The sequence below is a fragment of the Salvia miltiorrhiza genome, unplaced genomic scaffold, assembly GCF_028751815.1.
Source record: "Salvia miltiorrhiza cultivar Shanhuang (shh) unplaced genomic scaffold, IMPLAD_Smil_shh fragScaff_scaffold_107_1, whole genome shotgun sequence".
Lineage (NCBI taxonomy): Eukaryota > Viridiplantae > Streptophyta > Magnoliopsida > Lamiales > Lamiaceae > Salvia > Salvia miltiorrhiza.
Genome location: NW_026651399.1, coordinates 339,267 through 360,776, shown reverse-complemented (window position 1 = coordinate 360,776; position 21,510 = coordinate 339,267). Strand labels below are relative to the sequence as shown.

The 21,510-nt window shown below is 35.6% G+C and overlaps 2 protein-coding genes and 1 long non-coding RNA gene across 3 annotated transcripts; all 3 read right to left on the bottom strand.

Moving 5' to 3' along the window:
• Window positions 1-2,248: 2,248 nt before the first annotated feature.
• On the bottom strand, window positions 2,249-4,495 carry LOC131002318 (uncharacterized). The gene is made up of 9 exons (XM_057928813.1): window positions 4,303-4,495; window positions 4,045-4,098; window positions 3,876-3,938; window positions 3,714-3,785; window positions 3,437-3,606; window positions 3,167-3,347; window positions 2,976-3,092; window positions 2,758-2,901; window positions 2,249-2,602 (listed from the first exon to the last, which is right to left on the bottom strand). Exons 3-9 carry the CDS (start codon window positions 3,936-3,938, stop codon window positions 2,597-2,599), a joined length of 753 nt encoding a protein of 250 aa, XP_057784796.1. The 5' UTR covers window positions 4,045-4,098; window positions 4,303-4,495; the 3' UTR covers window positions 2,249-2,596.
• On the bottom strand, window positions 3,983-6,947 carry LOC131002328 (uncharacterized). The gene is made up of 11 exons (XM_057928819.1): window positions 6,849-6,947; window positions 6,682-6,720; window positions 6,526-6,606; window positions 6,354-6,413; window positions 5,466-6,247; window positions 4,767-5,351; window positions 4,628-4,681; window positions 4,465-4,521; window positions 4,303-4,374; window positions 4,045-4,098; window positions 3,983-3,997 (listed from the first exon to the last, which is right to left on the bottom strand). Exons 2-11 carry the CDS (start codon window positions 6,716-6,718, stop codon window positions 3,983-3,985), a joined length of 1,797 nt encoding a protein of 598 aa, XP_057784802.1. The 5' UTR covers window positions 6,719-6,720; window positions 6,849-6,947.
• Window positions 6,948-15,863: 8,916 nt separating this feature from the next.
• Window positions 15,864-19,086, bottom strand: LOC131002317 (uncharacterized). Its single transcript, XR_009094256.1, has 3 exons — window positions 18,803-19,086; window positions 16,613-16,675; window positions 15,864-16,104 (listed from the first exon to the last, which is right to left on the bottom strand). It is a non-coding gene; the product is annotated as an uncharacterized LOC131002317 (long non-coding RNA).
• Between the last annotated feature and the right edge of the window lie 2,424 nt (window positions 19,087-21,510).

Here is a 21,510-nt window from a genome sequence, read left to right as displayed (position 1 = left end):
AAGGTTCGGTCCCATCTCTTGGTATAAATGCAAAAGTAGCAAGCTATGGTTCTTTCTAGTTCAATGTAAATGTGATTCTCTTGGTTCCTATATATCTATTATGCAAGAGGTTAAACCTTGGCAATGGTTTCTTCTGTATCCTAGGAGTTCATAAAGTTTGTCTTATGAAGAAAATATATATATACAAACTGATTTCTTTACGTGTGACTGCTGGGTCCATAAGCATATATACATGTTTGCACCTCTATATTTCTATTCAAACATTTATGTGATGGTATGATGCATGAAGAGCTGAGTTTAGTATTCACCTGCAAATGCTTGGTGTCGGTGGCTGTCTGTTGCCATTGAATTGGTCTCAATAAGAAGATAGCTGAAATGAATTGTGTATTGTTTCCCTATTAAATGCAGGCTGAAATTCGGGGAGGAAGTGGAGGAGTTAAAGCCAAGGCTTACATCGTTGAAGTCGGCAGCAGTAAATGGTGAAGTTTTTAGTGTAGAATGGGGGTGATATGAAGGAAGTTTGCTGCTGAATAGTTAAAGGAGTGAATTTGGTAGCTATACTTGAGTATCTAGTCCTCTGCCGTGTGAGAGCCTTGAGAGAGATAGAATAGGTAGAGTTGTGGCTGATTGACAGCTTGCTTGTTCCCACACGGATTCCTTTCCTTTTCTTTTCTTGCTGCTTTTGTAATAATAGGAATGTAGGGAGTAGGCTAGGAATTGAGTGATGTTGGTAATAGATAGGTTGCAAAAGTTGTGGTGTGACTAATGAAATTCTTCACTGTTGGTCATTCTATTAGTATTTGCAATACTAATTATAGTCTTGCTATTTAATGGTGTACTTGTGTATCTGAAAGTGTAATACAATCTCGAGTTTGCTACTATACTGAATACTAAAAAAAAATCTTGTTATTCGATATATGATTTCCTGCCTTGCTAGTATCGCGATACTCGTAGAATGAATCTAAATTGGATCCGTAGATTTAATTCACTTCAATAGCCGAAATAATCCACGACTTGAATAACAATAAAAAAATATAGAAACAATACACTATCATAAATATTAAATAACATGACTTTGCTAAGTTATTTATAAATATGGGAATATAAATTATTGACTGGCTCAATAATTCTATTGTGATTACCTCACGTGAAGCTAATAGGCATAATAAATAATAACTGAGCTTCATTAACTGGTTCAATAATTCAATTAGCGAAAGATGCAATAGTCAAATATCGCATTTACTGGTCTTAATCATAAAATAAAAAGGCGGGCTACTACATTAATTATACAGTACTTCTTACATAACCATTACACTGGCTATAACAATTTCATTAGTTCATAAACATTACACTGGCTATAACAATTTCATTGTAGATAAACGATTATTAGTATGAACTTATGAACATAAAAAATGTTTATTTGTATGTTCATTTGTTTTTGCACGGAAAAATCGACGAACATTAGTACGTTCATTTGTTTATTATACGAACACACCGACGAAAATTAGTATCTTCGTAAGTACATATAAATGTGAGATTGGTTACAAAAATTCCAAAACGATTAATTTTCGGGATTTCTTATATTTGAATAATTCAACTTAATCTGATTTCTTGTTCCTCGTTTCTAATAGTTATAGTCAGACAAATCTATTATTATTAGTCATCCACAAAACCTAATGTGCATAGAACATACAAATTTTCATTCATACGTTCATAAAAACTTAAACGAACATACTTATTTTCATTGCCATGTTCGTAAGTAAATAAAACTAAATTATGGGATAAATACGTTCATTAATGAATCATCACATATGGGATAACACAATAATGAAACACTATAATTGAAGGACACATATTCGGTAAATAAAACTAAATTATGTTGATCATCTAACTTACATATTCGTTCTCCTTTCCTCTTTAGTCCAGTTGAATCATTTGGCAAAGCATCTACATATTTTTATTTGAATAATTCAATCACAAATTCTAATACGAACAAAACAAAACAATGTTCATTTATATATTCATAAAAATTTAAACGAACAAACTTATTTTCGCTTATATGTTCGCTAAAAAAAACAACATCATTTATTAATGTTAATCGATATATCCGCAAAAAACAAAAAACATTTTTTTCCATTTAATTTACTAATGAAGTATACCAGTACTAACATTACAAAAAATATAGCAAATAAAGTATTCCGAAAAATGAAATGTCCCAATAATATATGTATTATTTAATGGTCCCAAACTCAATAATTTAACCAAGAATATCATGGTACTAAATACCTAGACAATTCTTCAAAATAAACTAAGATGTTACATCATCCTAACAGAACTGCATCAAATTTTGTTGCATTATTTGCAAGTTCAATGACACATTCAGATGAATCTGTTAAAACAGAATCCTTAACCTTATTCTTGTCCCATGTTATTATAGCTACGCAGTATCTCAACCTCAAGACACATAGATTAATATGTGTTGCATTCACCAATCCAGCATTCCAATTATGTGATGTGTCGCCCTCAAACGTCTCCATGTGACGCATCAAATACAACGAACAGTCAATTTGATTTTTTGGGTCTGCCCATTTTAGATCTACAACTAGAAAAGTAGATTTGGCAACGGAGTCAGCACTTAAATATTCACCATTATGTTGTAGAAACTCTGAGAGCAATGAACGCTGAAATTTTAAAAAAAAAAGAATTGTTAATAAATGTTCGCACAAATTAATAAATTTATTAGACTTGATAACTTACAAACATATCACACAAAATATCGTAACTTGATCCAACAGGGTGCTGATTCAGTATCACTGAACTGTCTAGGATGAACATCAACTCCTTTCGTATGTCAAAATATATAACATATGGATGCTCACTAGGAAACACAGGGAAGAAGAACTGCAAAGCAATTAAATAATTAAAGGATTATCGCCATAAAAAGGAGTGTACATAAGTAATATACTAAATATTACCATATCAATTGCACCAATATCATTGCTTTGATACAAACGCATCTCACGATTCATTGCATCCAAAAATGCCCGTTGTCGTGACGCATATGTCATTCCAGTATCAAAAATGCAATCAATCTGTATATGAATATGACATATTGAATACGTAATCAACAGAATATATAAATTAAATAAATAAAAAATGGACTTACGTATATATCTGCAGAAGCAAAGAAACGAACTGGTTTTTCTGAATGCTCGATAATAGCAACATTGTTGAGAATTATAGACCATGCATTTATTATCGATGGCTGCACTGCACACCCTCTTCGCAGAGACATCAAATCATATCTGCATAACTCAACATCCTTGTACATAAAAAGTACCTTGTCCCTACATAAATGTTTAAACTTAACAAAATAATAACCTAAATCATCAATTATAATTTAACATAACTTAATATTGGGTTCTAATATACTTACTCATCAACACCATCATCGTACATACAGTGCATGGCAATTGCCTTTTCTTTACTTGTCAGTGGTTTCCTATTGCACACAATGTTACTGAACTCCGATTCTCGATATTGCACATTTTTGACAGTGACGTCCTTGCTGACACACCCAATAATGGGTGAATCCCATGCATTGACCTTTTTATACGATATAATATTATTGGTACCTCTATTTGAAAATTTATGAAAACATCAAAAGTATTATTTATATTCATAAAAACTAATGAAAAATATAGATTACGTACATCAGATGGTAAGTTCACAATATTAGTATCCAACGGATGAAGAACATTCATAATCTTGTTTCCAAGAACTGTCTGCATGCATTTAACAAACAATTATCACAATCTATAGTAATTGCGAATAATTAAATAGGAAATGAATTCAAATAAATTTGTATCATATACCTTCTGTGGTGTGTAATACCCTTGATTTTCCTTTCCTGTTATCGTTGAATCACCTAACTTCATCTATTAATTTTGTACACGTATACAAATTCTATCAATATATTGTATCATATAATAATGTACTAATTATAAAGAATATAATTCATACAATACAAAAAAAAATTAAAACCTGATGTGAACTTGTTTTTCTTGAAGAAAGAGGCGTGTCCAATGATCCAGAAACCTTTGAATGTTCATTAACATATGTTAGTTAATAAATCCATGAACATATAACATTAATTTTTTGATTATGTGATATCTAACAGACAAAGAGCATTTACATTTTTTCTACGAAATAGTATTATTGTTACATATATTTTAAAAGTTGTGAAAACATTAAAAATATTATTTATGTTAAAAAATAACAATAAAAAATATACATACTTACATCAAATGGTAAGTTTATAATATTTGTATCCAACGGATTAAGAACATTCTTACTCTTATTTCCATGAGCTGTCTGAATGCATTAACAAACAATTATTATAATCTATAGTTATTTCGAATAATTAAGTAGGAAATAAATTCAGATATATGTGTTTCATAATACCTTCTGTGGCGTATAATATCCTTGATTTCCTGATATCTTTGAATCACCAAACTTAATCTATTTATGTTGTATACAGATACAAAATTAATAAATTCATACTATCATGTCATAATATAATAATTATAAACAATATAATTTATATAATCATTGAACATTCTAAAACCTGATATGAACTGCTTTTACTAGAAGAAGGAAGCGTGACCAACGATCCAGGGACCTGTGAATGTTCATTAGCACATGTTAGCCGACAAATCCACGAACATAAACCAATAAATGTTTGATAAAAAAACAGGAAACAATACCTCACTGTTAAATACAACTTGTTCGTCCACATCACACAGATCAAAACTTGGGATATCTAGTTCTTTTCGGTTAATTATCTTCTTTTTAGATATTGCTTTTGAGGTAGTAGCATCCATCCAAACATAAAACTCATCTGGGTAAACTAAATCATCATCCAAATCCACTACAACAGCTTTCGGACTTTCAGATTTTACAACCAAACGAAAACCAATGAGTTTGAACACCTCTTCAACACTATCCTTAAAGGTTTTGGATTGTTTCTCCTTCAGTGAAGCACTGTTTGCAAGAATGGTTAATGCATTCATTCTATCTGCTATATTCTTAGCATCCTCAACTAGTTTCTTGGATACAACAAATTCATCAACTACCCTTGATGCCAATCCACAACTTACTGTCTGTTTACTCTTGGAAATATACCTAGACGGCAATTTAAGAGACTCACGCAACTTCCCTATTCCAAATTTAGGACGAGTGCTTTCAATTTTCTGGCGTTCCCGTAAATCATTGCTAGACCAGTTCAACATAATTGGGAATAGTCTGCTGGTTATGGCGCCGGTTATGTTGATACGATCAACATAAAAAAGCTGTAAAAAAATGAAATGTTTATGATTTATTTAAATATTATAAACTGCATAATAATATCAGTACTAAACACTAAACACAAAAAAGTAAAAATATATTATAAAATTTGTACTTACCACCAAAAATAATGATGGACCTATATACATCTTTGAATCATATCCACCCCATGTCTCTCTATTCTCTACCAAACTCCTTATCATGTATTCTGCCCAATCCCATTTATCAAGATTCTCAACATCAAATAGAGTAGATAGAATGTGTGGGTGGACAGTTCCATTCGAAAAGCTCTCAAACAAGGAGAAGCACATGGCAATCATGAAATGCCTCTTAAACCAAATGCCTCCATTCTTGCAGCGAACCATTTCATTCAATACAAGTCCAATCTTTATTTTGTCACGATTGTCAACAGCAAAGAAAGAAACCCATTCATGAAACAAATCACTACTCATATGACGCCCAAATCGTATTATTGTTTTATCTCCTTGTGGCACACCAAATACACGATAAACATCATCTACCGTAACCTTAACTCTAAAAGTAGGACTAATTTCTAGCTCACAAGTTTTAGGGTTAAAACTTTTCAATGCCCAGTATGCAATCCTACCAGGAAGGTCCTTCACCTTTAAATCAAGTATATGACCAAATCCAATGTCCCTAACAGCATTTTTCTGTGCCTCATTTAGTTTCAACAATGTATCATGAAAAGAAGCAAGTGTTGTTCTTGTGTTCAAAGATACAAATTTAGGTTTTACTGTCTGCGATGCAGTCCCAACAGGTATCATTCTGTTTGGTGTTTGCTTTCCATTTTCCTCGTCAAGAACAATGTATTCCTTCCCGACTGAATCTCTGGCAGCGAATTTACATCCATTCTTCGAGTATTGTTTGGGATGAGATGATTCTTTGTATATGTAAAGGACATAAAATAAGTATTATACATTTGCAAAGACATGTATTAAATATGATCACAAAACATATGAAACGACATTTAGGTGAATCGAGCATACCATGCGTCATGCCATTTTCAGTCAGACGACTAGCAGCACGGAATGAAACTGGTCTTTTACCTTAGTAGAAGTGTAAAATATAATACTTTAATCACATTAACATATGAAGATGGTCTTGTTAGAATAAAACATGTCTAAATCTTACTGAATAAAAAGTTATTCCACATTATACCTTTATCACTTCGTCCATTGTTTGGATAAATTATCCTCGTGCGTTTCTTGTCCGGCGAAATAGATGAATCGCTGGGTGTATCTGCCAAAATCATAGTACATGATAGATAAAAAAAATATGAATTTGATAAATGAATATTTAAAAATTTCAGCTTACCTGGAACTACAATCTCGTTTCGATGCAGAGGCTCCATAACTACGATGAAAAAAAAAATTCAAAGAAGGTATTAGCATAAACAACCAGATTACAGTATAATAAAATTCATCTCTGTTGATGTTTCAGAATTTGAATTCATCTCTTTGCTATCACAATAAATTAAAAACCTGCAATAGCGATTTTCGCCGGATCGAGCAGAACAACTGAAACAATTTCCACGAATTGATTCACCTTTGCAGAAGAATGGACGAAAACCTAGTAATTTCATAGTTTCACACGAATTTGTTTATCTCAGAACGGAAATGGAGAGATTTCCGGGATTCGATCAGCTGTAAGATTAACTAAGAAATGGGTATGACAGAAACACCCTTATCGTAATTATCAATAGAGATAAATAGTCATTTTAATTCATATAAAATAGATTCAGAAAAAAACAGAGACCGTTGATTTAAGTTTTATGAATGGTCCAGATATGGTCTTTGTTCTCTACATAATATAGTGGTTGTCATGGAATGCAACCCTATATATATATATATATATATATATATATATATATATATATATATATATATATATATATATAGTCGCATTCTATGGAGATGGTTATATAAGTAGAGAATGGAGAAATATTGAACATGTCATTAGAAGCAGTTGAAAATACCAATAATTTTGTTGAACGTTTGGGCGTTTGAGAGTTCGAATCCTCTATAAGTTTAACACAATTCCCGTTGAACGTACACTGACCGTTAGATTAGATAAGATCAATGGCTGAAATTGCTTCTCCTTTCTTTGCAAATATTTACTTCTCCATTGAATCTTTTCCTATATATATATAGGGGAGCGCTTCAATGAGACCTCTTATTTTTAGTGAGATCTGAAAATACTGATAAAATCCGAAAATTCCGCAAAATCCCGAAAATTCGGAAATTCCCGTCGGGCACTATTCACTGTTGTGCGCGACTTTCTTGTTTCGGCCATATCTTCCACGTTCAAACTCGGATTTGCGAACCGTTTGCGCGTACTAACTCGTATCGAAACGATCTACAACTTTCATTAAGACCATCGGTCCAAATTCAGACTCCATATTTCTGTAAAATTCACCAAAGTACGAGCAAGTAACATATTTCACAAGATAAAACAATTTAAGCACAAAACAACTATCCAACACTCAATTTCCTATAAAATTAACATCATATGAACATTAAAAACCATGGAAACATGAGTGTTATCAACTCCCCCAAACTTAAGCCATTGTTCGTCCTCGAATAATGAGAAGAACATAATCAATAACACGAATGGGTAAGAAATTTAGCTCATCGATGCCTCCGAAAGATAAAGAATGACATAATTCTCAAATCATCAACAATTAAGTACAAAATTTACCAATAAACACAACTTATAGCAAAATCAACCTTGACATTCCAAACAATTGAATCTCACAAGGTATGTGTATCACTCAACTCTCAATTTGATGGAATAGGACGTGTATGCTCTCATCGAATTCAATGCAATATAGATCACTTACCATAAGCTTGCCAATCGTCTACAATCTCCATCGCTAAAAGTGTGGCAGAACTAAGATAAAAAAGGTCTTTCTTTTTCCGGGTTATAATGTAGGGACATTGGTTAAGGTAAGGAAATATATGCTAAGTGACTCAAAATAATTTAAGAACACCAACCTTATAGCTTCACAAATCAAGTATGGAATAAATTTCATCTTCCACCCAACTATATTACCATAATCAACACAACTCAAGGGATTTAATTATCACAATGCAGAACTAAACACTCTTTTATGCTCTCAACTTATTTCCAACAAACAAAGTCGATTTTATAACCAATTTCTCAATAAACACTCGACTTCATAATTTTTTTTCTCTTTTTTTTCTCAACAATTTTTTTTTCTTTTCACAACTTTTCTAGAGCTTATAAGAGTAAATAGTACTCCCCCCGTCCACAATTTAATGCCCTACTTGCCTTTAAAAATTTGTCCACAATTTAATGTCCTATTATGTTTTTTGTACCCTTTTACTCTTCTTCTTTTCCTATATTTACTACCATTTGCCACTAATGGACTCACCTTAAAACACCTTTATCATTTTTATATTCTATATTTACTACACTTTATCATTAGTGGACCCACTCACAACACCTTTATCACTTCAGTCAACTACCCTTATATTTAAATCATGGACGGAGGGAGTATTACAAAATCATCCCTTCTTTTCCATGACCCACTATGAACATTCACCACATAAGGATCCCCATAAACTTCATCACCCCCTATCATCCGGCTAAAGAATAAAAGTTATTTAGGCTCAAAGTGAGTAACAAAGGATAATTTTTTCATTAAGGACAGTGTTTGGGATAAAAATGTGGCTAACAAAAGATGGCCTAAAATCATCTCCTAATCCTGGGCACAACAGCAACCTCAACACAGAAACCATGGCAAGTTCTAGAAGATCACTACATGCATGACAAAACTCACAACAAAGAATAAACTGTGTATGATAAACAGTTATGGTTCAAAATCTCACAAGTTTATTCAACGTCCAAAAGTCAATGTTAAAATCACTCTAGAATTATGCAAATTTCCAATTATGCTCAAATCATCAAAGAAAATCAAACTCCAAATTTTTTCACAGAAATCATCATTGGCATCTCACCAGAAATCTAATGGAGAAATAATCATCTTAAAAACAAAACAAACACACACCACCAACCAAGCAAGATAAAATAATAAAAGCTAACAAAAAGATAAAAGTGATACACATATCTACTCTCACCCCCCTCCCCCAAACTTATTACAGAACATAAGTTCGAAAATAAGTTTGGAGGGATGATGATATGTGTGTCACTGCTCACAGAAACACATGCTCCATGGTGGTGGTATGAACAAGGCGTGAGTTCCCACATCTTCCAAGCTCAACACTGCACTAAAACCCCAAAACGAAGAAAACAAAGAAAACAAAGAAACAAAAAGAAACTAAAAGAAAGAAAACAAAACAAAGAAAGCGGTTGGGTTACCTCCCAACAAGTGCTTAATTTAACGTCTAGAGCTCGACGATACCTCATGGCCTTAATGAACATCAAACGCAGTGGGCGTGACAGATTGCCTAACACGAACAGAGACAGAGGATTCATGCGCATCAGCCGCGTGAAAGATAACGCTTCCATTCGGCACATCTATCATAGTTGGCCCCGTAGCTAAGAATGATCGACTAAGAATCAACAACGGATTTGCATCTTCAGGAATATCGAGGACCAAGAAATTCGTAGGGAAGACGAGCTTGTCAACCTTCACAAAGATGTCTTTAATCTTTCCTCTCGGCTTCACTCTTGATCTATCCGCCATCTGAATCTCCATCGAGGTCGGCTTGAGATCACCAATTCCCAACCGCTTGAAAACAGAGACGGGCATCACATTAACACTAGCCCCTAAATCACAAAGAGCCTCGGGAAAAAGCTCTCCTCCAATCTCGCACTTAATGGTGAAGCTACCCGGATCTTTCTTCTTCAAAAGTAGCTTCATTGGCAGCTCAGTGCACACAGCTTTCGCCTGCGGAATTTTCTCATCCTCATCACCCATCTCCTTGGTGTGGACAACTGCCTTCTCCTTCTTTCCATGTAAAACCTCTAGCTTGGCTCTTTCGGCGTTCATCTTTTTATGCGGCTTCATTACACATTGCTCTTCCAGCACATCCTTCTTTATTAGCCTACGGGGGAATGGAACCTTAGGAATGTATTCCCTAAGTGGAACATGGGCCTTGTATGGTTCCTCAATTGGACATTCACGCTCCTTGCTCGTCTCCTCGCAGGTTGCCAGAAAGATTTTTATTGTCTCCTCATCTTCTGGGGATAGAGCACCATCGAAAATTGCATTGCATTGGCCCTTACGATTGACAGTCGTGTTGCTAGGAAATTTTTCCGGCGTGTGCTGCGCAGCTGCTTGGTTGGCCATCTGATCAACTTGATTCTCCAACATTTGCTCCTGCTTGGACAGTGCTGAAAAATTACTTTCCATGCTAGAAATTTTGTTCCCCATATTTGTTTCAATCCCAGTCACCTTCATTAGCATCTGCTTCATCATGTCTTCCATGGAATCTTTCTTTGGCTCATTTATCACTCCCCCACTAGAAACAGAGAATCCTGGTGGAGGTTGCACAGCATTGTTTGGGTTTTCATAAGATAGATTCGGATGTGGGCGTCCTCCTAGATGGAACTGCTGCTGACACGACTGATATTGTTGACCTCTGCTATATAATCCTGGCTGTCCTTGCTGGAAATTCCCATTATTTCTGCCATTGATAAAATTAATGTTTTCCAAGCCCGACGAGTCTTTCACAGGTTGCTCAGGATGTCCAACAGTCAGTCCATTGAACTTTTCATGCAACTCTGCCAGCTGCGCAGCAATCGCTGCCTGCTGCGTAGCCGTTGCTGCTTGTTGTGTAACCATTGCTGCTATAGGATCAGAACTGGAAGCAACTGCAACCTTTTTCAATTGCACTCTCTCTGATGGCCATTGGTAGCTCGTAGCAGCCATACTCTCAATGATGCTCCACGCCTCGGAACTGCCTTTCTGAAGCAGAGAGCCACCTGCAGCTGTATCCATATGCATCCGTGTACGTTCCCCACAGGTATTGTAGAACATGATCACAAGCGTGCCTTCATCAAATCCATGGCTCGGGCACTTTCTAAGCTTTTCCTGATATCGCTCCCAAGTATCCGCTAGCTTTTCTCCCTCAAACTACTGAAACTGCACTATGTCCATCTTCAATTTCAAAGTCCTCCCACAAGGTATTCTTTTCGTAGGAACGCATGAGCCAAGTCCTCCCACATGGTATTCTTTCCCAGCTGCAGTGTATGATACCACGACTTCGCTTTATCCTGCAGTGAGAAAGGGAAGAGACGAAGACGGATAATGTCATCGGGAATACCATTCATCTTCACCGTGCTGCATAGCTCCAGAAAATGTGTTAAATGCGCATTGGGATCTTCGATCGCGTGCCCACCGTACTGGTTCTGTTGGACCATTGTGATTACACCAATTTTCAGCTCAAAGTTGTTAACATTAACCCGAGGAGGCTCCTGATAGTTGTAGTTTGGCACGAACGCTTCATTGATCGGAGGCTATTTCTGAGCTTCTAGAGCAGCCTTTTCATCCAACAGCTGCTTCAGTTGTTCCTGCAGTGCTTGAATTTGTTCCATGGTAACCACTCTATCCATCTCTGCTTGCTTCTTAAGATTGCGACAAGTAGCGTTGATTTCAGGATCAAACTCAAAAAGAGGATTATCGTGAGATCTTGTGTTCATGCGCAACCTACAGAATCACCACTTAAAAATTAGAACAGAAAAAATTAATATAAACAAAAACTTGAATTACTATAAAGTCCTATCGGAAATATTAAAGTAACTTCTAACCAATCCCCAGCAACGACGCCAAAAAGTTTATCACTAAATTCTTAGCAACAAATACCGCAACTAACACGGTATAATTGTAGCATATATGTAGCAATCGAGTATCATATCCTCAGGGACTGACACAACGAAATAACTCTAGCTATCTCCTAAACAGGCTATAACAGTAGACAGACAAACGAAAATAAGGAGGATTTAATTATAACTAGACTCAAACAGCAGCAAATAAAGTGACGTAGAAAAATCAAATAATAAAGACAATTGATCCTATGGTAATAATTTCATTAACTAAATCCACATAATAAATCTATTAATCTTATTAACCAATTTAATACAGTTATGATGAGAGATCACTTAATTAATCAATTACTCTCGCTAGAGCAGCAACGATCGTAGATTAGTAAATTCCCTATCTCCGCTAAGTCTCAAGAAAATCTACTAACTCTCAATAGCTTATAAGAATAGCTCTCTATGATCCACTATCCCCGCTAGGTCTCAAGGTTAAGATCATATCATACATTCTTGAATCCGCTAAACAGTTATCTCCGCTAAGTCTCAAACCGAATAGCTACACATGCAAATTATTGGCCAGATAATCCACAGGAAATCAAGCACCAGGAATTATGAATCATAAACTGGAAGGTAAATAGGTACTAACAAATAAATCACATGAATCTAATTAACTATTTACAAACCCTATAATCAGATAAGAAAATTAGCCAGACATATTAAAATAAAACTTAAACATAATTAAAAAGAAAGCAAACATAAAAACTGAATTAAATAAATTTGAAAGAACGATCTTGAATCTTCAATCCTAGCATAAATTCAATCCAAGCTCTAAAAACTGGAAAACAATATTAATCTAAAGCTATAAAACTGGAAAAACTAAAGCTGGGAACTGAAAAATAAAGTTGGCAACCCAAAATAGGTCAAAAGAAGACCTATTTATAGGCACAGTGGATAAATACAATGTAGGACTCGAAAATACTGATAAAATCTTGCAAAATCCCGAAAATTCGGAAATTCCCGTCGGGCACTATTCACTGTCGTGCGCGACTTTCTTGTTTCGGCCATATCTTCCTCGTTCGAACTTGGATTTGCGAACCGTTTGCACCTACGAACTCGTATGGAGACAATCTACAATTTTCATTATGACCATCGGTCCAAATTCAGACTTCATATTTCTGTAAAATTGACCAAAGTACGAGCAAGTAACATATTTCATAAGATAAAGCAATTTAAGCACAAAACAACTATCCAACACTCAATTTCCTATAAAATTAACATCATATGAACATTAAAAATCATGAAAACATGAGTGTTATCAAAAGGGTTTAGTGAAAATTCACCAAACCCTATACCTGATTCTTCTTTTTGTTCCTCACTACCCGCCGCTTTTCCTCTTCCACCCGTCGTTCCCCTTCTTTCGTCTGTCTGTTGACCACTTACCGCCACCGCTGATGTAATGCCCCGCTCTTTTAAATACATATTAGATTAAATATGTGCATTAGTTATAAAATTCTTTTAATTATTTATGGTGATTATTTTGTTCAGATAATATTATTTCAGCAAAAGTCTGTATAAGAGATACAGAGCTGCGATTTAATATTCAGTCATGAATGAAACCAATAATTAAATTTATTGGTTTAACTATACGTTTGAGACTTTGTTTTACCAGTTTATTGATTTAATCAATATTATTAGAAAATTTAGATTTATAACCGATTTTATAAATCGTGTTATTTAAATCAAATTGCTAGAATTATAACTTGAGATCATATGCATAATAATTTTATTATTTCGCGTTATATGTGTTAAGGTATTAAGTCGCGAATTAATTCCGACTTTCACGTATTAAATCTCAAGATTGAGGATTTAATTTATATAAATACGACAAGTATTTAATTAGCAGGAATTGGAAAATTATTACAGAAACGAATAAGAACTAGGAGAAACTAGATCACGGAAAATCAAAATCCTACTACACGTATGTCTCGATTTTTCATCCAACACATCAATTCCTACACTATTCCACCTTCTCCTTCAACGCAACATCATACTGCAACAAGTTTTTCAAGGTCTCAATATCTTCCATGCAATCCAAAAAGCCAAGATATGAGGAAAAGAAGATCACGAAAGAAACAAAATTTTCAAAGATGGCATGCTCAACCTTCCCCTCCAATTCAAGATTTCTGACTTCAAAGATTTGCAGATTTCTAGCAAATCTTATTTTTTTCAAAAGTGTAGATTTGCAGCTGACTTTCCTTCCAACTCCCTACGCCAAAAATTCCATTATCATTACCCCAATTGTCGTATAAATTCATCTATAAATTCACTCGATTGATTCAGCTTCAAATCAATAAACTTCAATTATCATTTCAGTACTCATCACTCCCGCAAAAGCATTGTAGTGAAAACCTTAATTTCTTCATTGCAAGAGCTCAAGTGAGCTCCCTTCGCCGGACCGTTTATTCGCCGACCGGTCACTAGGCTCTGAACCGAGAACGTGTACTCGTTCCTCCATCTTCAGGTTACCAAACCCAACAATCGAAAGGCCGAAACCTTCTCTATATTTTCCCGACCAAAGGCCACAATATCCTTCGGAGGCCAACGTCGAATTCCCGACTTAGCCATCGGCCAACTTACGGCCTTCGTTTCTCACTATCCTTACGACGAAAAAGGATCAAGAAACCACCGTTGTGTAGCCTGATCTATCTCGCACGAGGAAAACTAAGTCGTAGACCTTCGCGGCTAAACCCCATCGCGGAACGACGACCAGAAAAACCCCCGGCGAACAACTTCCATTAGTGCTCACTTGGACAAGGGTAAGTTGACGCCCTTATTTCGATGCATTCCCGTTTCTATTATATTATGGGAAATTTCTGGGGTATAGATGGGAGTGTGGTAAATATTCGTACAAAGTTTCATATCATTTGAACTTCGTTTACTACCCTTTTAAAATTCGAGAAGTCTACTGCCGTATCTGCTAAAACTGTCGTGAGGCAGATGATTAGGTTAATTATTTCAGTAACCATATGTTGATATTTAGCTCTCAAATTTTTATTCTATGAAGATATATGTGTTAGCTATCTACATATAAAATTTTAGCTCATTCAGGTAACGTTTGCTATTTATTCAAAAATCTGGACTTTCAGTTGGCAGAAACTGCCGAATCTGGTAGGCGATGGGAAAATCGCTATATCTCTTAAACTACTTGGAGTTTTTCAACATACTTTTTTTTCAATTAAACTAGACTCAAAGAGGTTTCTATTGATATAAAATTCGACTCCATAAGAGTTCGGAGTAAAAGCAGTTTATTAGTTGAAGTTGAATCTATACAGTTTTGTTGAGATGGAAATGATTCAAAATAATTCCTATTAAGGATTTTAAAGTTTTATTGTTGATAAAATATCACTTTTAGTTTATAAATGAGCTATTGATGTGTATATATATATATTGGTGATTGGCATTATTAAATGGGGAAAAGGAAAACGTTTTATGTTTATAGAATTATTCTTTATTTATAATAGATAAATAAATTAATAATATAAAATGGAATTTCCTACATCCTCAAAGGTACATGAAGTATTTTGATAAAGGAAGAACGATTGTATATGAGTTAGATATAGTCGTTTAAGGAAATATGGGTAGTTAGTGTCACGACCGGTCCTAATTAAGGATAATTAAGCCGGGAAATCGTGGCTAATGGAGGGAGATTAGAAGCGGGGTAGAAAGGGGAATAATCAAACAAGAAAAGATCGTATTTCATCATTGTTAACAACATAGATATCTATAATATAACAGAGTTTTTGTCGTATAGACTCAAATAACTAACAAGTTCGGATAACTCCGACTTATCCAAAATAACATAAAACTTCTGAGTACGCAGCGGAATAAGGTTCTGATTACATGTATGAAGACATGTAACCCTAGAGTTCATTAATACATAATAAGACAAAAGAGTCCCGCTCGTCACTTCATCACCATCGGCAGCTGCTCAACCTGCACATTTAGAAATATATGCAGGGCTGAGTACAAAAGTACTCAGTGGGCACATATGCCTACTATGAAATATAACATGCTTCGTAAAGTTGTAAATTGTCATGCCATCATAAACAGTACAGCAAGGGAGTTTTTCTCTAAAAAGGCCCAAGCTTACTAAATTCATTTGTGATTCTTAAAGTCCGTCTGCAGACTAAGTTCTCTTGTAATCTATCATATCTGGAACTGTGTGCCGGAGAGGTGGCCACCTCTCACGGTCACTTGACCGGCCAACCCGCTAGATGACTCACGGTCACTGGTGTACACTAGCCCTGGCAGGATAGCTATCAACTGCTCAAGACCCGAATTCGATTACATGATTAAAGTCACATCAGATAGATATCATACTGAAATTTAAACATTTTATGGCAAGACAATATTTGAAATAACTTCAATTAATTTAGTCATGAAATAACTTGCTTGAACGTAACATTTAAACTCATTTGATATATATGAAAGTAATGCCCACCTGATAGCAAAGCTTTGCTACAGATTAGTGACTCCTTGACGAGCTCTTATTCTTGCGCTCGACCTTTAATCCGAGAAAATAACGTAAGACTTTAAATCGAGGGAAAATTCTCAATTAAATGAGAATGCGTAATTAAACTATGCATGAATCTCGTATGCATGAACTATTATTCTGAGATAATAATCAGGGAATTTCTATTGTTAATCCAGGCTATCGGATTTAAACAAAAGCTAAGTCTCGTCTCATGAAGCCGGATAATTAACAAAAATTAATCCGTTCTCTTCGGGGTGTTCTAATCCGTCAATTAAATAAACCCCGCTCCTCGTAGTCAATAGAAAATAAATACTTCAACTTATTCGCTTTATAATCTCATAATTAATCGGGCTTAATAAATAAGAACAAGTAATGTTATAAAATTAAAAAAAATAAAATAAAATAAAAAGGCTCAACATAAGGCACATAAGAATCACAATCAAACATCATCAAAACATGCTCTGCTTTTACACTGACTCAACTTCAAAATTTAATCTGTTCTGACTCCGACATCTCCTGGACTCGAGACTCATACCGAAAGAAAGATCTTCGAGTCTAGTTTCATATAAAAAAAAAATAGAGTCGAAAACTCCAAGTGGTTTGAGAGATATGACGTTTTTACCACGATCTACCATGTTCGGCAGTTTGAACAATCGAAAACTTGTATTTTTGAAAAATAGTAAACGTTGTCAAACTGGGCTCAACTTTGGTGGATATCTAAATAACACAATAAGGTTAATACCATAAAAATTTGGAAAGCTAGATCACCCAGGAAGCTACTGAAATAAATGACTCTTTTCTCTGTTCTCTGAAATTCTCAGTAGTAATGTGCAGTTTAGGTTTTACATTTTAAAGAAGTATCATACGAAGTTGGAATGGCTTGAAATTTTACCAGGGTACTCAAGACTCATGTAGGGACTTGCTATAAAATTTTCAAAGCTGTTAGACATCGACAAACCGTCGATCACAGTAGGTCAGTAGGCCTACGAAATTCATATTTATAAGTCCTTAAAAATAATTTATATAAATCAAGAAATAATAGTTTAATCCCAAAAATATTCATTAAAAGTCCATCCTAATTTAAATAAAGAACGGACCTCATTTAAAATAAATAGTCCCAAACTTGTTACGCACATATACTAAATCTTTCACGAAACATCCTTTAAAATAAACTTTGATACATAGAAAATAATTCAACAACTTGAGCTCTTAAGGGGTTGTTTTACAACAGACACCAAATCTACCTCGGATCTCCAAATGAGGCTCCAAAAGACATTCTGGAAACTAGACATTTCAAGGATCATTCTCCAATTTGAATCGAATGAAAAACAATTCAAACGAGCAAGATATGCCCTCTCAAAGATGGGTATTTAACAAGCAAAAATCTGTAAATTTCATATTTCCAGATTACAACCAAGTCAGTGGGCTTTCTTTAAAAATTCATATCTCCCTTTACAAAACTCCACTGGGAACCCCAAAGGTCAATCTGGAAACTAGGGAGAGATCATAACACTCTCCAGTTGGATTTACTCTAAGAACCTTCATGGTTTAGAAGATATGACTATCTAAAGTTCAGTGCACAAAAAGAGTTCAAGTTTGGCAGATTCAGAACATAAATCGGAAAAACCACTTTAAGCTTCACCAAAAATTCTAAAACTGAACAAGTAAGTTCCCAACATGTCAGTGAATATTCAGTAGAAAGATAGGCTTGAGAATCAAATATTTAAGTCGGCCTTTTCCACCTCAAAGTCGTAGGTTTGTAAAATCTACTGGATGGTACATGGAATAAGAACTAGATTTCAAGAATTTATACCGGTTGTTTCCCTTACTCAAAAATGGTGAGGCCGATGTCAAAAGAAAGATACGGGAGTCTAGAGTGACATATTCAAGTTTCAAAGGTTTTCACCGAGTGAAACTTTACTTATGATCTCCCAAAGATTGTTTACCAAAAATGTATTCCAGATGGGCAGTGATGTTTACAAATTCATAAATAAATCATGCGAGCTCTAAATATTCTGACATTTTACCAAAATATAGAAAATGTATGAAAGATGATACACAATTAATTTGGGAATTTTTGGGAACCGTTTGGATGGCTGGAATCGCCTTGCAAAACACTGCCGGAGCAGTGTGCTTATGGCAGATTCGCTGCCTTACCTCATGCACGGTTTTTCACCCAATAAACTCTAGCTTCGAGTGTTGGGGTACTACTGGACTGGAGCAGCTTGAAATCTTGGCAAAGTAGTTAAGCCAAGTCTTCCTTCTCTTTGTGATTGCTGGTGCGAAATGGAAGGAATGGGTGAAGTGTTGGAGTTGATGGGGAGCAAAGGTAGTGGAGATGGTGGGGAGCATAGGGTAGTGGAGTTGATGGAGTGGGGAACAAAATTAATGGAAAGAAAAAGAGAAGAAAAAGAAAGGAAAAAAATGTAGAGGAGAATTATTGATGTATTTTCTCTGTCTCGGTGATTCTGTAACTGTAAGATGGATCGTGTGCTCGTATATGCTTGATACTGTTTATTTAAATAAATCTCGTATTTCGACATGTGATTTCTCACTAAAACCGATAAATTATAAAATGAATCTAAATTAAATCCGTAGATTTAATTCGTTCGTTGTTCTGATATCTAAATTAAATCCGCAGATTTAATTAACTTCCTGAGTCGGAAATAATTCACGATCTGAGTAAAAATAAAATCAAATTTCATCTCGCTTAAATAAATAACGTGACTTTGCTAAGTCAGTTATAACTCTGAAATAATATCATTGACTGCTTTAACAATATAAATTCAGGATCATAAGCTGAATTCATATCAGAATAATATCCGTTTTCATTCACTCATGAACAAAAATACACACTCATTACTGGATTTAAAATATATAAAAGAGCGGGTCACTACATACTACCCCTCTTAACAAAAATTTCGTCCCGAAATTTGCATATTTCTTCTAAAACAGTTCGGGGTATTTATCCTTCATTTTGTCTTCAAGCTCCCACGTGGCTTCCTCTTGTCCGTGGTGTCTCCATAAGACTTTCACTGATGTGATTGCCTTATTCCTGAGTTGTTGTACTTTTCGATCTAGAATGGCCTCTGGTCTCTCTTCATAACTCAAGTCTGGGCAAAGGATCATCTCTTCTTGGTGGATTATGTGCTTTGGATCGAAAACGTATTTTCTGAGTTGTGATACGTGGAAAACATTGTGAACGTTTCCAAAGCTTGGCGGTAACGCCAACCTATAGGCTACTGGGCCTATTCTCTCCAAAATCTCATAAGGTCCTACGAATCGGGGCCTAAGTTTTCCCTTGACACCAAACCTAGTTATCCCCTTGGTAGGAGATACCTTTAGGAAGACCTTGTCTCCTAATTCAAACTGTAATTCGGTTCGGCGTGCATCAGCGTAAGATTTCTGTCTATCTTGCGCCTCCTTTATTCGCCCTCTGATTTGGCGGACTATCTCAACCATCTCATTTACCATGTCTGGTCCTAAAACTTTTCTCTCACCCACTTCATCCCAATAAAGTGGTGATCTACATTTTCTTCCATACAATGCCTCATATGGTGCCATATCGATAGTCGCCTGGTAACTGTTATTATAGGCAAATTCAATCAACGGCAGCACTACTTCCCAACTTCCACCTCTATCTAACACCACTGTTCTCAACATATCTTCGAGGGTCTGAATTGTCCTTTCAGACTGCCCATCTGTCTGCGGGTGGAAGGCGGTGCTGAAATTTAGCCTCGTGCCTAACTCCTTTTGTAAGCTCATCCAAAATCTAGAAGTAAATTTTGAGTCTCGGTCTGAAGTAATTGACACGGGTACACCGTGTAAGCGTACAATCTCTCGAACATACAACTGAGCTAGCTTGTCTGACCCGTGTGTGATCGGTATTGGTATAAAATGAGCACATTTTGTAAGTCGATCCACTATTACCCAAATGGCAGTGTTTCCTTTCTTTATTTTGGGCAAACTGGTCACAAAATCCATTGCTATGTGCTCCCACTTCCATTCTGGAATTTCCAACGGTTGTAGTTTTCCATATGGCCTTTGATGTAAGGCCTTCACCTGTTGGCATGCTAGGCATTTCTCCACAAATGACGCTATGTCTCTCTTCATTCCTTCCCACCAAAAGTGTTTCTTTAGGTCCTGATACATCTTAGTACTGCCTGGGTGGGCAGTATAAGGGGTATCGTGAGCCTCACTCATGATTTTATCCTTAAGCTCATCATCGTGGGGGATGCATATTCTTCCTTCAAAGAGGATAACATTATCTGATGCTTCTTGATAATTCTTGACGCCTCCTTTTCTTACTGCTTCCCGTAGTTTTTCCAACTTCCCGTCTTTTCTTTGTGCTTCTACGATCATCTTCCTCAAGTTAGGTACTGTTGCCACAACGCTTGCTATCGTCCCTGGTGGTTTAACCACTTCTATGCTCATTTTGCTAAATTCCCTTATGAGCACCGTCTCTCGAGTGATGAGAGCTCCCAATTTAGATTGGGTCTTACGACTTAATGCATCAGTCACTACGTTGGCCTTGCCTGGGTGGTAGTTAATACCGCAGTCATAGTCTTTCACTAGTTCGAGCCATCTCCTCTGTCTCATGTTGAGGTCCTTTTGCTCGAAAAAGTATTTCAGGCTTTTATGATCTGTGAATATTTCACACCTAACTCCATATAGGTGGTGCCTCCAAATCTTCAGCGCATGCACCACTGCAGCTAACTCCAGATCATGAGTCGGGTAATTCAGTTCATGTGGCCTAAGCTGTCGTGACGCATATGCTATCACTCTTCCTTCTTGCATCAGCACGCAACCAAGTCCATTTTTGGACGCGTCTGTGTAGATCATGTATTCCTTATCAGCTGTTGGGA

What these genes read in the sequence shown, in the direction of transcription:
- LOC131002318 (XM_057928813.1), bottom strand. Translation starts at nt 3,938, where the DNA reads ATGAAGTTAGGTGATTCAACGATAACAGGAAAGGAAAATCAAGGGTAT. An exon ending in GGTATTACACACCACAGAAG is followed by an intron (nt 3,786 to 3,875) that starts GTATATGATACA and finishes AAATGCATGCAG; the next exon opens with ACAGTTCTTGGAAACAAGAT. An exon ending in TACGATGATGGTGTTGATGA is followed by an intron (nt 3,348 to 3,436) that starts GTAAGTATATTA and finishes ACATTTATGTAG; the next exon opens with GGACAAGGTACTTTTTATGT.
- LOC131002328 (XM_057928819.1), bottom strand. Translation starts at nt 6,718, where the DNA reads ATGGAGCCTCTGCATCGAAACGAGATTGTAGTTCCAG. An exon ending in AAACGAGATTGTAGTTCCAG is followed by an intron (nt 6,607 to 6,681) that starts GTAAGCTGAAAT and finishes TGATTTTGGCAG; the next exon opens with ATACACCCAGCGATTCATCT. An exon ending in GATATTATACGCCACAGAAG is followed by an intron (nt 4,375 to 4,464) that starts GTATTATGAAAC and finishes TAATGCATTCAG; the next exon opens with ACAGCTCATGGAAATAAGAG.